The sequence below is a fragment of the Thermomyces lanuginosus genome (assembly GCF_041956635.1).
Source record: "Thermomyces lanuginosus strain ATCC 200065 unplaced genomic scaffold VTN49scaffold_22, whole genome shotgun sequence".
Taxonomy (NCBI): domain Eukaryota; kingdom Fungi; phylum Ascomycota; class Eurotiomycetes; order Eurotiales; family Trichocomaceae; genus Thermomyces; species Thermomyces lanuginosus.
Window position 1 is genome coordinate 2,287,394 of NW_027192356.1, and position 16,626 is coordinate 2,304,019.

Consider the following 16,626-nt stretch of genomic DNA (forward strand, 5'->3'; position numbering starts at 1 on the left):
CCATCAACCCGCGTTGTTTCTGGAGTACTTATTGGAGTACAAGGCCCAACAATTCCAAACACCATTCTTTAATTGTTCGACAATCATTTCTTGCTACAGAGAACAGGAATACTACCACTGCTTGAAAACGATGGATTCACTCGTCGAAGTCGATTCCCTGGAGGTGACAGTCATCGTCGACAATGAGCTAGATCCCATGTCTCCTGCACCCCCGGACACGGTCCAGGTCATTGGCGGCCCTTTGCCGCTCGTTGCCATGCAGACGGGCAAGCGCATTGTGCAGGGAGAGCGGGGTTCCGCGGATAACACCGTCGTTGAGATCCCATTGGATCATCTGTGTTGCTCGGCTCATGGACTTTCCTTGATGGTGGTATGTCTCCGGTCTTGATGCTTCTTGACGTGAGCCGGGCGACTGATTGGTGCTTTCTACTACGTGGTAGACTGCTGCTAAAGATGACACTAAGCGGACAATCCTGTTTGATACTGGCCCAGAAGAGGATGTCTGGGAGAGAAATGCTCACCGTCTAGGGGTTGATCTCTCCAAGGTTGATGTAATTCAATTGTCGCACTGGCATCGCGATCATTCCGGTAGGATCATGCTCTGGAGGGTTCCATGGTGTCTACTAGAACTGGCTTAGGGGGCATGCTTCGAGCTATCCGCATGATCAAGGAAGCAAAAGAAAAGAACGGCGATTGTAGTGATCACGATATCATTGTCGACCTGCACCCTGATCGACCTGATTATAGGGGCTTCGTCTTCGGCGACAAGGTCATCTCCCTTGAGGCGGACCCGACCTTTGATGAGATCACTGCGGCCGGGGCGACGGTCCAGAAGCATAATCAGGCCCATACGGTTTTGGATGACATGTTCTTAATTTCTGGGGAAATCCCGAGGACGACATCATATGAAACAGGATTGCAGTCCGCAGTCCGATACATCAAGGAAGACAACGAGTGGATCTCTGATGAGAAGATCGCAGATGAACGTCTACTAGCATGTAAAGTTAAAGGTACGCTGACGGGAGTCCCCCCGCATGCCTATTGACCCTGTCTAAATTTTCCCGAACTCCAGATAAAGGGTTGGTTGTTTTCACTGGCTGTAGCCATGCCGGCGTCGTCAATACCACCAGGCATGCCATTGATCTTGTCGGAGGTAAAGTGCCTGTATACGCTGTCGTGGGCGGTTTTCATCTCTCTATGAGCGACGAATCGGTGGTTGAAAGTACTGTGCGCGATCTCTGGAGACTAGATCCGGCAGTTCTGGTTCCGGGGCACTGTACGGGATGGAGAGCAAAGTTCGCGATTGAGAGGAAGATGAATGGTCAAATGTTTCCATGCTCTGTTGGGACCCGATTTGTGATCTAATGTGCAGAATTCCGAGGTAAAAGGGGACTGCATCATTGACCAATCAGTTGTTGTTCTGACTGACTGCACTGTTGACTTTCTCTTACAAGTATACCAGAAGAAGCGAAATTTCTTCAAATTCCACCAATCGCCTAACAATGGTATGGGGATCCGTATGTCACCAGTAGCTTCGATTTCAATGCGGGGTTAGCGTCCTTTTTCTCCACGATATAGCCAACGATCGGATGTTCAGAATCCGAGAGGGTGGACATGGATCAACTGTCGCTTAAGACACTAAAGTTGACAGCCTCGGCAAGTCTTCACGTGGGTTGGAATTCAGCTGGAGGGTTGCTGACATATATGATCGACGCTTCGTCGAGTGTGGTCGTCATCCATAGTAGGATGAAGGCCATGTCCCTTGCAAACCACCATGATCGCCAATCAAAAAATGTATGAGTTCACACTCCTGACGCCAGTTTATGGTGTCCTCTACTTGATTATATTCCTCTCTTTGATCAGATTCGTTCGGTTGGCACTCTACAACTATCGACTGAGCAAATGGCATGGAGGATTTCACGCACCTCGTCTTCCGAGTGGACCGATACTGCCAATTCGAGGTTTGGATCATCTCATCCTGGTGTTCGAATAATGTCAGTAATTGACCGAGATCATCATGAACAGACATCCACTTTATCCTGAAAGCCGGCCGGGCACATCTGGAAGACCGCCTCCTTGACCATATGAACAACATCATAGACCGTTTTGGCACCCCAGCATGTCCCAATTGCGTCGAGAGCAACTTTACCGGACGCTCCCGCGTCATCCTGACTAGGGAGCCGGCCCATATCAAGGCCGTTTTGGCCGGGAACTTTGCCGACTATGGCAAGGGTGAACGCTTCCATAATCTCTGGCGCCCCTTTTTGGGCGATAGCATTTTTACCACCGACGGCAAGCTGTGGAGCAACAGCAGGCAGTTGCTTCGGCCCATGTTTGTCAAGGATCGCATTTCCGACTTGGAAATCTTTGAGCGTTGTACACAGACCATGATGAATCTTTTCCCGGAACCTGGCCAGGAGTTTGACATAATGGATCTTTTCTATCGTTTGACGCTCGATGCGACGACCGAGTTCTTGCTCGGTCACGGAATACACAGCTTGGAAAATCCACAAACTGAATTCGTGAAAGCGTTTTCCGAAGTGCAGCGGATTCAGATGACGATGACGGTGATGGAGTAAGTGTTCTTTCCCCTCCATGGCCAATATTGAGAGAATTTATTCCTGAACCACGCGCAGACCAATCAGCCCATTTCTCAACAAAAAGGCATACTATCGTGGAATCAAGGTCATCGATGACTTTGTTGTTCCATTTGTCCACCAAGTATTAGCCCTGCCTCCGGAGGAGCTCGAGAAGCTTAACCGATCCGAGAAATCGTTCACGTTCCTCCATGCGCTTGCCGGTTTCACGCGCGATCCGAAGGTCATTCGAGATCAGATCGTTGCCGTGCTTATTGCCGGTCGAGACACTACTGCGGCGACACTATCCTGGCTGATGTATGAGATCTCCCACTATCCCGAGATTGTGGCAAAGCTTCGGCGGGAGATCTTGGATACTCTTGGCCCCACACGGCGTCCTACGTACGAGGATCTCAAGAACATGACATATCTGAAAAACACCGTAAATGAGACTCTCCGTCTCTATCCTGCCGTTCCGTTCAACATTCGTTTTGCATTGAATGACACGACTCTTCCAACGGGCGGTGGTCCGAATGGGGACCAACCTTTGCCCGTTCTGAAGGGTGACGCCGTTGTCTACTCGACTCTCGCGATGCAACGACGAAAGGACCTATACCCCCCGACATCCGAGCACTTTGCTGACCCAGCTGTCTTCTCGCCTGAGCGTTGGGAACATTGGCAGCCAAAACCGTGGCACTATATCCCGTTCAATGGCGGTCCACGCATCTGCATCGGTCAAAACTTTGCGCTTGCGGAAATCTCTTATGTGGTGGCCCGTATCTTCCAACGCTATGAGCGAATTGAGTATGCCGGCAAATGGGAGGAGCAGTTTCATAAAGCAGACGTTGTAGGAACGCCTGGAAGGGGTGTTCATGTCAGGATGTACACGGCAACTGATAACTGAGAACGAGGCGGCTCAGCAATTTAATATCTCATAACTGTGAAGTAAAAAAAAGGAACATTATCTATGGAATACTGTCTATACCTCGCTGGTCTTTGCTCAATTATGGAAGAATGAAACAGGATTAGGGTTCAAAGCCCTACGTATATCCGTATCGGGAAATGGTCGGAGATAAATGATGACGGAGTTCCGACTCTGATAAAATTGCCGATCCGATAAAGCAGGCAACAAACTGCAAAGTACGCGGGCCTTCCGGAGAAGTCTTCTCAACCTCATTCCTCATGGCTTGATTTGGATTCAGTCAACTTTACGGTTCCCCTTGACCGTCCAATCCCGCACCATGGTCTTTTCGTCCAGGTGCGGCCGCTCTATGTGGCGGGTCACGTCCCAATTGCACCACATCCCGGCGACAACACCCATCACCCGGGCCTCGACACGGCGATTCATCCATCCGAAGGAATTCCGACCTTTCGTACCGCCATCTCCAAGTTCGCTCGGTAGGCCGGTCCCCGCAAAGACGTATCCGCGGACCCGGAAATGGCTGTGCCGTCTGTTCTACCTGTCCCTCGCCACGGGGACGATCTACTTGATCGACACCCAATTCTACGCCTCCTCGTTGACTCGAACCGTGCGAACATTTGGTTTGGGACTGTTTGTCGCGCTGGATTATAAAATCAACTTCACGCCGAATCCGCCCTTTGCCTCGTCCATCGCTGCCGTGCATCAGCGGAACGCAGAGCGCTTGTCGAATCTCCTCCGCCAAAATGGAGGATTGTACTTGAAGATCGGCCAGGCGATTGCCATGCAATCCGCGATTCTTCCGCCGGAGTTTCAGAAAATGTTCTCGCGAATGTTTGATGATGCGCCACAGAACGACTGGAAGGATGTCGAAAGAGTCATTAGGGAGGATTTTGGCAAATCCGTGGAAGAGGTCTTTGGGGTCTCATTCACGGGTGATCCTACAAAGGGCGTCATGGAGCGAAAAGCTCGAGCTAGCGCAAGTGTCGCGCAGGTGCATTGGGCTCGTCTAGCGGATGGTCGCGAAGTTGCCATCAAAATCCAGAAACGCGAAATTGCGCAACAGGTTGCGTGGGATCTGTGGGCCTTCAAGTGAGTTGTTCTTTGTCGGCGACGGTCGCAGCATGCTGAACAGATGCAGGGTCGTGGCGTGGATCTATAGCAAATGGTTCGATATCCCATTCTACAATTTGGTTCCATTCGTCAGCGAGCGACTGTTTCTCGAAACAGACTTTGAGAACGAGGCAGATAACTCCGAGCGAATGGCTGCCTTTATTGCCAAGGAACCACGACTACGGGATCGGGTCTACATTCCTAAGGTCTACCGTGAGTTGAGCTCGAAGCGGGTGATGACCGCGGAATGGATCGAGGGCGTTCGACTATGGGATAAAGAAGCGATTACGCGGCCATGGAGAGGCGGCTGGCGCGAGGGCAGTCCTGGTTCTCATGGGACACCGTTGGATCCTCCGAACAAGAAGGGTACGAGCCGCGAAGAACTGGCGCGCAAGGCCGTGACATCGCTGCAAATAAAGCCGGAAAGAACTCACTGGAAGGGCTGGAGAGAGCGTGGCGGTCTGGGATTGTCATTGAAAGACGTAATGACGACCATAGTCGATCTATTCTCGGCGCAGATGTTTCTTTGGGGCTGGCTGCATTGCGACCCTCATCCGGGCAACATCTTCGTCCGTCGGCAGCCGAACGGCCAGCCAGAGATCGTGCTGATCGACCACGGGTTGTACGTCCAGATGAATCCTGATTTCCGCCATCAATACGCGCGGTTCTGGAAGGCGCTGTTGACCCTTGACAACAAGACGCTGGAAGAGGTCGTCGGGCAGTGGGGCGTGAACAACCCCGACATCTTTGCATCGGCTACACTGATGCGGCCGTACCGTGGAGGGGATCTTTCCACGCGGCGGGGTCTGGAGGGCCTCACCAAAGCGGAGCGGCAGCAACGGCACTACGAGATGCAGCAGGCAGCTCGGAAAGCCGTGCGGGAGATCCTGGGCGATGAGACCAAATGGCCGCGGGAACTGATCTTTATCGGGCGCAATTTGCGCATCGTGCAAGCCAACAATCAATTCCTGGGATCGCCGGTCAACCGGGTCAAGATCACAGGAATGTGGGCATCGCGCGCTTTGGTCGAGTCGCCGGATCTGCCGCTCAGCGAGAAGATCAAGAACTACTACCGTCATATCGTATTTCGGCTGGTCCTCTTCTCGTCGGATCTGGTGTTTTGGTTCACCAAGATCCGGCAGTTTTTAGGATTGGGCGGTGGTATGGAGGACGATATCGAGCGGCAGATGAAAGTTATGGCCAAGGACATGGGAGTGGAATTGAATCAGAATATCTTTGAAGGATAAACACAACTACTCCCTAACACCTATCAAAAAGATTTTGGGTCCAGTTGACCGTCGCTTCGAATATGAACGGTGGACAATCCGACTTCATTGACCTCACTTTTCAGGAGCGGCCCGATTATGCGGTAGCCCGCGATTCAAACGGCTGCATTGTCCTTCCGCCGCTCTCCACTGCAGTCAATCGACAAGACGATAAAATCTCCGGCTCCTAGCATGCTCCTCTTCCCTCTTGAATATATCGTCTCGAGACTCCAGCTACACCGGCTATTATAGACAGATAGAATATGACGGAATGGTCAAATCCGCTGAACGTTCCATTCAGAAATGGTTGGAAGTACTGAGTAGTCCTGTATGGAGCAGCTCAAACATTTAAAGTTCTAGAGTGACTCTCAATCCATCAGTCACAGGACGGACCGCTGAATCGAAGGCGGAAGACGCATTATTCTTCACTCGGAGATCGTAACGATCACGGAATATGGCACATATTGGGAAATGGTCAGGTAGCAGCAGCCCGGCACTGTTACGTTGAGCTAGAAGAATCGAATCAGACTGTGACTAGGGCGTCGGGACAATGTTACAATTATAACGAATTTGCACAATACCAACACAATTTTGAACATTTCGCTACCCAGCATTCTGATACTCCGGGCTCCGAACAAGAAATCTCGTGCAAATTCGTTATAACGGGATATTTTCTCTAGATGAAATACGCCGAATTGCAACAGACTGGGACTCTGGTCGCTTTTCTCAGATCAGTCCGGCTGTATGACAGTTTAACTCAGTTCAGAGTCTGAATCCTGAGTGAGTCTATTTATTTCATGCCATAGTGGACTAAATTTCACTAAAGGCTGTGACCGCCACGAGTCAAGCCACATCGTCGTTCATTTTCTCAAGACTCAGCCTCACGCTACGGAGTACAGGGAGTACGAACGAATAGGCTTGGCCTATCCTTCATCCAGAACGGATTCTCTCGAACCCTCGAAGTTGGGTATATCAGGTCCTGTACTTGTAGACCCGTAGGACCTACAGTACCAGCTCCAGGTAACCGTACAAGCTCGAGCACTTGAAAAAGTGACCAACTCGAAAACGCTCAACTGGACAGTAAATTGGGCCAAGCCGCCTAACCTCGCTTTAAGGCTAGGTAAAACCGTAAAATAGATTGTGCGTGGGTGCATGCTGGTGGAAAATGGCGCGTCGTCAATTCAGCCAGAATTTAAGAAATTGCTCCGCGTATCTCGGCACATCCGAGTTTCTGCGTCGTACCTCCGCACAAGTAGCTTTTTTTCCCCAGTTTGAGAGTGAAATAACTCTCACAATCTCATCACCCACTCATCATCAACTTAATCTCCTACCTCAAGAGCTGAAGCCTTCAAGTTTTTTTTTTCGGTGAACTTCGGTCTCGTGGCCACGCGTTTTTTTTTGCATTTCAATCATGGCAAGAGTTCGACGGTAGGTCTGATGTTCTCCATTCAGTTCATGCATCAATATACACGCACTGTATCGGTCGGAGGATGCGACAACCCAAACAAGCTGTTCCCTTCAAATCTGGAGACTGAACAATGAGATTTCAGGACCCAAGAGACAGACACGCAGGAGTCCCCACGCCCAGCCAAGAGGGCAAAGAGGGCTTCGGACGTGTCGAAGGCCAAAACCTCGACTAAGCCGAAGGAGAAGAGCCCATCTCCAGCGCATGCCGAGAATGTGGAAGTGCTGGGCAACCCCCGGGCAACGATGTTGTACCGGAAGCGATGGCTATCAGGGAAGCCATCCAAGGTATGGCTTTATCTCGGTCTTGCCCTAAGTTTCCTTCATTGACACGTTATTTCAGGAAGCCCAGAGACAGTCCATAGAGGAGAGACTGAGGTAGGCCATTCTTCAAAGCAACTTTGGACGCCTCATATCCGTCAATAGTCCTGCTAACCTTCGTTGTTCCTGATTTCCAGGGCCGGTTTTTTTGTCCACAAAGGGAAGCTTCCGCGGTGCTATAGCTGCCGAAAGTCCAATGCTGTAAGCTGAATTCCCAGAATCTGTATATTTTCTGGGCTTGCATGGCTCACGTTCTTCCTGTAGCGCATGCCGGAGCCGTCCCAGCAGCCGGATGGAACAGAAAAGGAGGACCTTCTGCCGTGCGGTCATGAGTACAAAGTATTCAGCACTCGTCTTCCTCTCTCCATGGGAGGGAATGGCTGAGCGGTAGCTCACAAATCTTGCTAGGAATCCATGTTAGAACTCTTCCTGGCTCGCCGCGGCATGTTTGCCGTATGTTTTCTCCAGAGTGACCGCTGCAGCCTGGGACGTCGGCTAACTTAAGGCAGGGCATCCCAAAAAAGGATCGTAACGAGAAGCGAGCGGAACCTCTGGCAGTGCCACTCACCCTGGGCAAGCATCGCGGTCACTTCATGGCCATGTTCGAGATTTTCTTCGGAAAATTCAGCATTGAAAAGGTATGCCTTAGCTTATTGCACCAGCACAATGTTGCGTTCTGTTTCTCAACATTTTTCCTAGATGTTGAACATTGGAAATGCGCGTGTCGAAGGTTGCAAGGAGGCAGCAGTGGCCGAAGGCTACCGTGGCGGTCCTCTGGGTAAGGCCTTCCAAAGACTTTTTCTTGTTTCGCCATCCTGATTGGGATTGAACAGAGCAATCCATAAACTTGAACGAGAACGGACGGTGATGACTTCAGCAAGATGATGATGATGATGATGATGATGATGATGATGAGCGTTATGTGGCGTTTGTTATTTTCTCCATTGCCCTGCGAACCGGCTGCTGTTTCTCTTGACTCTGTATCCCTGCTTCTGTGCTTCTATTTGCTGTTTTCAGCTCATGACATTGTTTTCCACGGCACCTCAAGCGGGATGATGTCGGTTATTGCGCAAGTCCTGACAGTACCACCTGGAAGCTGGAATTCACAGTGTGGAATACTGAAGACCAGCAGTGCTGGATGCTTCAAGAAGCTGTGATTAGCATAGTTGAACATTGTGCTCAAAGGATTTCTCGCTTAAACCGCCACTCTTAGGCTGCCATTCACGACTGCCCACTGATTCACAAACTACAGTCAACGGTTATGGGTCTATGATTGGAGATTCCATCCTCATCACGTGCTGCCCATGTTGAAGCGATCAGTGTTACCTTTCTGTTTGCCCGCCCGGAATATATGGTTAGGCTTGACACCGAACTCCGTGCGGCGATGTAGCCATAGGGAGACGAGGCGTTGCACCTGCGAGAGTACAAGCGGCAAGTAAGCGGAATCGGAGCAACTATGAACGTAGAAGAGCATATCATGAACCAGCAACGTTCATTTCTCCGGGGATGATCGTCCCTGCGGGGGCTTTTGGGCAGTTCAATTTAACCCTAAATTTGCCCCAGAACCACGGGTTCCAGCTACGAGGCAAACTCTATAATCGCTGATTGGAACCCAATCAGCATTGAGTCCATAGTTGATCAATGTGGGCTTTGGAAGCGGCTTGCGCAGAGCGCTGGAGTTTCAGATTTTTCCATGCTCGGGTGTGAAGTAGGTACATTTCCCGGGGGTATTGAGATGGAGCTTCTCGATGTGATCCTTCCGGGCGAGATGATTTTGGCGATGCTGCAGAAGGTAGAGACTGAAAAGCTGGTGGAGAGGATGGGCCAGCTGGAGATTGCTACTGCACATCTGTACTTCCAAAGGCTATATTTGAAACAGGAATATCCATCAGATTGGACATTGAGAAGATGTTAATATGATGGACACTGCGCTGAACTCCTGTGCCTACTAGTAAACCACAGTAGCAATTACTAGCTGCTACATATGAACGGACAGGATGGAAGATCATATCAATATGAGGTATAGCCACCGTCGACAATCTACCCCATTAGCTATCTGTGTTTCCTTCCGAGGTTCGAATTGAACTTACCACATCAGAGCCATTGAGGAAGCTAGAGGCATCGGAGGCCATCCACACAATCGTTCCCTGCAGTTCTGACGGATGGGCCATACGACCCAGCGGCGTGTCTTTGATCCACGACTCAACCAGTTCCTTGCCCTCTCTCTCCAAAAGTTCGTGGATTAGATCCGTCTTCATGTAGCCGGGAGAAATCGTATTGACGCGAATTCCATGAGGACCCCATCTATAAACTGTCAGACACCAACCCTGTATGGGATACAGTTGATTAACCGACTCTGTAGCCAGAGATTTGGCAAGCATTATGACTGCGCCTTTGCTCTAGAAATCTAGGTCAGCCACTTCAGCACTTCATCCTCCAAAAACATGCATACAGCATTATAAGCTGCCTGCTTCTGCGGCCTCACGCAAATGCTTCCACTCATACTGCCAACCAGAATAATAGATCCCTTGATCCCACGCTGAAGCATATGTTTCCCCGCCTCGCGCGCGCAGAGAAACGTGCCGTCAAGGTTCACGTCCATCATCTTCCTCCACCGTGCATACGAGTAGTCCTCCGCCGCCACATTATCCACAATTCCCGCAGCGGTAACCAGGACGTCGATCTGGCCAAAGTCCCGTATGATCTGGTCGAATGTCGAGATTACCTGATCTTCCTTGGTCACGTCGCATGCGTAGGGGCGGAGGTCGATGAACAAGGGACCTAGATTTTCCTTGCTTTCATCTCCGGTGGTGCTACTAAGACTATTCTCGGGGAGACTTGTCAGGTATGATTTGATATGTGAGACGGACGCCGTTGCGCTGGCGAGAGTCAGGTCGATGCAGGCTCTGTTGCACCACTCTTAGCTCTGGAAAAGAGAGTTGTGGTTCTGCTTTTCCGTTGCGCCATTCTTTCCGATGTTAAAGAATAGTAGGATGTTGCCCTACCCTCGTGCACCAGACCGTGCGAATCCCGTCAGAAACTCTTTGCCAAGTCCTCGACCCGCGCTGGTGGCATCAGCATTTCTTCCTGAACAGATAGATAGCACCATCGTTTGCGCATGTCTTCATCACTCACCCAGTTACTGCACGCAATCAGCCATCGTTGTATTCCTCACGACCAATTGAGCAAGATCTTACCAACACATGTCTTCCCCTCCAGGGAGAAAGCAGGCAATGTCCGTGGCGGACGCGTATGCACATGTCTGATTTGAGTGGGAATCGATCGTCCAAGGAACACATGCCAGGTCTTTGATGGAAACATTCTTTCTGAATTTATATACCCGTCCTAGGATCTATTACGGTATATACAAGGAACTCCGCAGTCAAATGCACTGCAGAGAGATGAAGAGAAACAAAACCCTCTCGACGAAAACTGCATGGCTCATTTATACTCGGATAAACTACCTGAGGATCGTTGATGAACCCCTCACTTTTGTCATACGGGTTTGTCTCCGAACCTAGAGCAACCCCATCAATCATGATCCCCCAGTCCTTTCTGGCGCAGCCACTCCGTCACATGAGGAGCTTGCATTTAGTCTCTCCCGTCCGGGAAATGTTCGGGAAGCATTCTTGGGGCTGGAACTTTGGGATTAAGCGGTGCCTTGCCCATCATTGGTCCATAGTAAGCACTAGCCTAATGGAACGAACTCTCAGGCGGCCCAGAGCTCTAAGAGGTTAAAACTCTCCCTCCTATGCTGGCTACTACGAAGTATGGCTCGATGCTGTCCATTAGTTCTCAGTCATTCATGGCAAGAACCCTGTGAAGTACTAGATCCATTATTACCGTATCTGAGTATCTATATCCATCGTACAAGTCTATATACAAAAACAAACCACAACGTATATATATATCAAAGCAGCCATTCACAATAAAACGAACGTCGCTCCATAGCAATGGGTATCTGGAACATAACACAAACCGAAACAACATATAAACAAGTGATGATACAGACCAGATTAAATTTTAGTATGGTGACCAATGCTCAAACCCATCCGGGTGCCATTCCTGCCCAGGATAGGCAGTGCTTGTCATCTCAATTTTCTCGCTCCAGTCGTCGCCGGGAACCGGCAGCTCCACTGGCGACTGAGGATCGTCCTTTGATCTCGGGCCCGTATCCTCTTCGACGGGCATCTTCTCTCGAAGGTCGGCTGCAATGACAGACATTCTTGCCTTGGACTTATCCGTGTCAGCGGCGTCTGCCTTGCTGTCATCGGTTTGGTCCTGGTCCGGCACAGGTTCCGGAAGGGGACTGCGCGAACGTTGCCGATTATCCGGCGCCCGGCTGCGACCTCGCTCTTGCTCATCCGGCGAGCTAGTACGAGGCGTCCCCGTCGACGTTGGCGCTGCGCTGACCTGAGGAGAGCCAACAGATCTCGACCGATGGATCTCCAAGACCTGCTGTGGAGAGTAAAATATCGGCTCCTTTGTCGAGTAAGACATCTGGGATGATGGCCGGATTGCATCGAAGGATGAAGGGTCGTCGTATTTCTTATAACTATCCTCGGGCTTGGGCTCATTCGTTTGACCAGGGCGATTATGTCCTCTCGGGTCGGAACCCAGCGTGTGCAAATACGGTGCGTAGCTCAGCTGACTGAATCGATAACTGAGCCCAACGTCGACAGGCGGCTGACTAGGCTGAACCGCCCAGGTAGTAGTATATTGTGTCTCACGCTTTTCATTCGAGCGCGTAGACGATCCTGATCTGTGGAACCAACCCTACAACTAGTTAGTGACGATAAGGTTGATCGTGGATGTGTAGAGTTACTCACACTAAAGCGGGACAAGGTTCCTTTCTTGGATCCTATGAATTTCTTCTGTGTAGGCTCCTTGGCCGTCGTCTTGTCGGGCTTCGATTGCCCCTGTGATTTACTCCCCATTTGCGCATTGATCTCCGAAACGGTCTTTGACCGCAATCCCAAAAACTTGAACCTGTTGGGAAAAGGAACAGTAGACTTTGCAGGATTTTCTGCTTCGACAGCTCGCTCTGACGGCGCGACCTTCGATTTCGACTCAGCCCCGGAAGCCGCCACGCTCACACTTTGACTGCTGTTCCGGACAGATTTGTCGCCGCTCTTTGCTTCGGATGCCGGCGCTTTGGACGATTCCGTGCCAGAATTACACTGCCCATGATTCTCAGCTGCGGCATAACGCAGTGGCTTCAGGTCGGAAAACGAATTCATGGGGCTTATTATATGGGCACTATCCTGACACGTGTTGGCCCGGCTGAGGCATCCGCGGTCAAGTGACACTTGTGAGCCCGTTTGAGCTTGAGGGAGCGCAACTAACGTGTCGGAGCGTTGTGGTTGACCAGGGACGTGCGAAGGTTCGGTTCCACAGCTAGGTTGACTTGGTGTTTGAACAGGATGTTGCAAGTCAACTGCACTGGAATTCGCCGACACTTGCGACACAGGAGGTTTTTCCCGCGACTCAGTTCCAGCCGAGGGAGCACCGCTGGTGTTCTTCACACCATCTCCATGCTCATTCTTGGCCTTTTCTATTCTTTCAGCTTTCTCCTCCCGCTTTTGACCGGTTTCTTCTGTTTGAGGCAGTCGTGGAGATCCACTGGGAGTCTCGTCACCAGTAGGCTTCTGGGATTGCACCTTCTTCGGACTAGGCAGGCTTGGGGATTGGGGCTCTTCGGCCACACTTTGCTCTGACTTGGAGGTAGCAACGGGCTTCTCAGTAGTGACATTTTTGATACTTGCGTTGGACTCTCGTGATTTGCGGCTTTCCTTGTCGCGGTTCTTGGCTGCCCTCGTTAAGGTTATGACTCTGATCGGCCTCGGCGGCTCTACCGTAACCGGCCGCGCGGTCAACGGCTCGTTCTTCTCGGGGTCGATGCTCATCTGACTTATTCTGAGTGTATCATCTGGAATTCGCAAGGACTCTTTGGTACGACTGGATCTTTCCTTCCTTTGCTCTTTTTCACCCCGCTGCTTTTCAGACGATTTCGAATCCTTCGAATCCCTCGCCGGCTTACTAGTGGACTTCGTTGGTTTCTTCGTTTTCTCGGTAGATGAAGAAGGATCGGTTTTCGAACTCTTTTCACGACCAGCGCGCACCTCTGTAGTTGGTTTTTGGCTTCGAGATTTTTTGGTGCTTGTGCTTGCATTATCACGAAGAGGGTCGTCTGCCCAAGGGCGAGGCACGACAAGCTGTTCCGCTAGGGGTGGCAGACTTGGAAGGGGTTTGGACATACTCTTTGCCAAGTCCGGACGTCGGGACGGAGCGGTGCGGCTCCTGGGAATTTGGGTTGTCTGTGGAGTGTCAGGTGCATTCGCCGGCTTCTGGTCAGACGCTGTGGCAAGATTCTGGCGATCTTGCGCAGCAGCAAGCCGAGTATTCGCTTGCGCGGTTGCAACAGGCGCCGACGGTTGAGGTTCCCGTTCTCGAGCCTGAGAGTTCGGCTGTTCTGCTTGGGACGACCCGCTATTCCTCTGAGGCACACGCACCGGCGCCGGCGTAGAGTTTGGTCGTGACGAGGGAGGAGTTCCTGACTCAGTAGCCTGAGTGTTCTTCTCACCCTCGGAATGAGTTGACTCCCTCTCTTGCGGACGTACTGGACCGGTGCTCGAAGGTCGCGACGAGGGAGACGCCTCTTGTCCAAGTGCTTGAGTGCTCTCACGCTTGGTATGAGATCCACTCACTCGCTGATGCCCTGGCGTGAAGCTCTGAGGTCGTGACGAAGAGGTTTCTTGCTCAGATGTCTGAGAATTCTCACCTTCTGCTAGAGCTGCGCCACTGTTTTGCTGAGCTGCATCCGTCGGCGCCGGTGAGGAGCTCGAAGGCCGTGATGAGGAAGAAACTCCTTGCTCGTTACCCTGGGAATTCACGCGTTCGGCTTGAGATGAGGCACTATTTTGATGAGTCGCTTCTGCCGGCGTGGGTGCGGTGCTCTGAGGTTGCGACGAAGTCTCCCGCTCGGATTCCTGAGAACTCTCACGCTCGGTATGGGCCGGCTCGCTATCTTTCCCATTAGACTCCTCTGGCGCCGAAGACGAGTTCTGCGGCCCTGACGAAGAACTCTCCTGCTCGGATGCCTGAGTATTCTCATGCTCGGCTCCACTGTCTTGCCTAGTAAAATCTCCTGGACCCGGATTGGGCGCGGAATCATCTGGAGAGGCAGACGCAGGTTCAGAATTCGCCTGCGGCGCTGAGGCAGTCACTGAGGATGAGCCTTCTGGTTCGGGTATTTGAGAGTCCTGAGGATCTGCTTGTGTCGAGCCGTTGTTTTGCTGAGCTCCAGCCGACGACGTCGACGCAGTGGCCGCAGCTGTCGAGGTGGGAGCAGGTTTAGAATTCGCACCTGATCCAGAGGGTGAGTTTTCTGGTTCAGATGCCTGGGGTTCCTGCTGCTTGGTTTCCGAGGACCCGTTGTCTTGGTTCTCTCCATCCACAGGCGCAGACGTGGTTCCCGAAGCATCCGGCGAGGAAGAAGGCTCAGGATTCTCATTGCGTGAAGTTTCAACGGGCGCCGATGGAGCATCTTCGGATTTGGGATCTTTAGAGCCCTGCGCATCGATTTGAGCCGGCTGGACTTGCGCCGCTAACGCTGCCGGGCCAGAGGCAGAGCTCGAAGGGTTTGATTGCGAAGGAAGCTCGGGGTTCTCATGGGACTTTGTGGCGGGCTCAGAAGGCGGCACCTCTCGTTCGGATGCTTGGGAACTCTGCTGATTTGACTGAGCCGATCCGCTGTCTTGCTGGGTCGCAGCCACTGACACCGGCACAGGATGCGAGGCATCTGGCGAAGACGAAGCAGACTCAGGGTTTCCACGCGACGGCTCAACAGGCACCGAAGAGGAAGCCTCTGGCTGAGGCGTCTCGGACTCCTGCGAAGGGGTTCGTGCCGAGCCACCGTTTTCCTCAGTAGCAGCTACCGGCGCTGGCGTAGAGTTCGACGGTTTTGGAGAGGGGGAATTACGTTCGTCATTTGCATGGGGCGCTGAGATGGACCCCGAACGCGCGATTTCTGGTTCGGAACCCTGAGAGTCCCGCTGCTCAATCTCATTTGACCCGCTGCCCTGTTGAGCTGCCGGAGAGATCTCCAAAGGCTCAGGATTCGCGTGCGATTCTTTAACGGATGCCGGAGGCTCAGCCGTTGGCACTGGTATCTCAGAGTCTCCTCGCTCATCACTAGCTGATCCGCCGTCTTGTTGAGTCTTAACTGCCGGCGCGGATTCAGAGTTCCCAGGCTTTAGCGAAAGAGAATCTGGCTCAAAATTTGCAACGGACGCTGAAACTGAAGTCGAGCGTGTAATATCCTGCTCGAGTGCTTGAGTGCTGGGCCGAGTGGCTCGACTCGACGTACTATCTAGCCGCAACATAGCTGCCGGGTCCCAGCGACCCTCTTCCGATGCACCGATGTTGGCACTGTGACTGTCATTGGCTGAATATGGTCGGCTCAGGTTCGACGCTGTATCGCCAGTCGGTGATATGTCAAGCCAAGAAGTCATGGAACCCATACTATCTGAATGACGTTCCGGCACAATCGACAACTTGTCTCTTGCATCCTGGAGAGACGGTACATCTGGCAGATCTAAGTCGTCCAGAAAATTCCGACCATCCTTGAACTTGAACGAAGGCAGCCGAGGAATTGGCTGAGACGAGAATTTTGACTCATTCGACAGCGATTCAGATCGTTCCATATCAGCTTGATCGCCAAACTCTGACTTGGTGGATTTTGGCTTAAAGCACTGTAGGCTTCGACGATTGAACTTCGAACTTCCCTACAAAACCCCTTCGAATTAGAACACTTGCTAGACATATCGATAGCTGCAGGTACCAATACATAAACAACGATGACAGGTATCAAAACACATGTTGATCCAGGCACTCCTACTTGGCGGTTGGCAGTGGTGGGTAAACAGAGGTGAATGGAGAGCCCAGGAAAGAACATGATGGGAGGCCA

General features: G+C 51.7%; 6 protein-coding genes across 6 annotated transcripts; 4 read left to right on the plus strand and 2 right to left on the minus strand.

The window, feature by feature from the left end:
- Positions 1–130: 130 nt before the first annotated feature.
- On the plus strand, positions 131–1,365 carry VTN49DRAFT_1864 (uncharacterized protein; the record flags this gene model as incomplete). The annotated part of the gene is made up of 4 exons (XM_069409525.1): positions 131–370; positions 441–588; positions 639–1,010; positions 1,073–1,365. 4 exons carry the CDS (start codon positions 131–133, stop codon positions 1,363–1,365), a joined length of 1,053 nt encoding a protein of 350 aa, XP_069270903.1.
- Positions 1,366–1,774: 409 nt separating this feature from the next.
- Positions 1,775–3,480, plus strand: VTN49DRAFT_1865 (uncharacterized protein; the record flags this gene model as incomplete). The annotated part of the gene is made up of 3 exons (XM_069409526.1): positions 1,775–1,961; positions 2,026–2,575; positions 2,637–3,480. The coding sequence occupies 3 exons, from the start codon at positions 1,775–1,777 to the stop codon at positions 3,478–3,480; spliced, it is 1,581 nt and encodes a 526-aa protein (XP_069270904.1).
- Positions 3,481–3,817: 337 nt separating this feature from the next.
- On the plus strand, positions 3,818–5,855 carry VTN49DRAFT_1866 (uncharacterized protein; the record flags this gene model as incomplete). The annotated part of the gene is made up of 2 exons (XM_069409527.1): positions 3,818–4,587; positions 4,637–5,855. 2 exons carry the CDS (start codon positions 3,818–3,820, stop codon positions 5,853–5,855), a joined length of 1,989 nt encoding a protein of 662 aa, XP_069270905.1.
- A 1,429-nt stretch (positions 5,856–7,284) lies between these two features.
- VTN49DRAFT_1867 (uncharacterized protein) lies at positions 7,285–8,477 on the plus strand (the record flags this gene model as incomplete). The annotated part of the gene is made up of 8 exons (XM_069409528.1): positions 7,285–7,301; positions 7,424–7,625; positions 7,681–7,715; positions 7,796–7,859; positions 7,923–7,997; positions 8,067–8,111; positions 8,168–8,296; positions 8,358–8,477. The coding sequence occupies 8 exons, from the start codon at positions 7,285–7,287 to the stop codon at positions 8,475–8,477; spliced, it is 687 nt and encodes a 228-aa protein (XP_069270906.1).
- A 1,191-nt stretch (positions 8,478–9,668) lies between these two features.
- Positions 9,669–10,979, minus strand: VTN49DRAFT_1868 (uncharacterized protein; the record flags this gene model as incomplete). Its single annotated transcript, XM_069409529.1, has 7 exons — positions 9,669–9,698; positions 9,749–9,962; positions 10,014–10,057; positions 10,111–10,564; positions 10,664–10,723; positions 10,794–10,800; positions 10,856–10,979. The coding sequence occupies 7 exons, from the start codon at positions 10,977–10,979 to the stop codon at positions 9,669–9,671; spliced, it is 933 nt and encodes a 310-aa protein (XP_069270907.1).
- A 702-nt stretch (positions 10,980–11,681) lies between these two features.
- On the minus strand, positions 11,682–16,363 carry VTN49DRAFT_1869 (uncharacterized protein; the record flags this gene model as incomplete). Its single annotated transcript, XM_069409530.1, has 3 exons — positions 11,682–12,434; positions 12,488–16,131; positions 16,183–16,363. The coding sequence occupies 3 exons, from the start codon at positions 16,361–16,363 to the stop codon at positions 11,682–11,684; spliced, it is 4,578 nt and encodes a 1,525-aa protein (XP_069270908.1).
- Between the last annotated feature and the right edge of the window lie 263 nt (positions 16,364–16,626).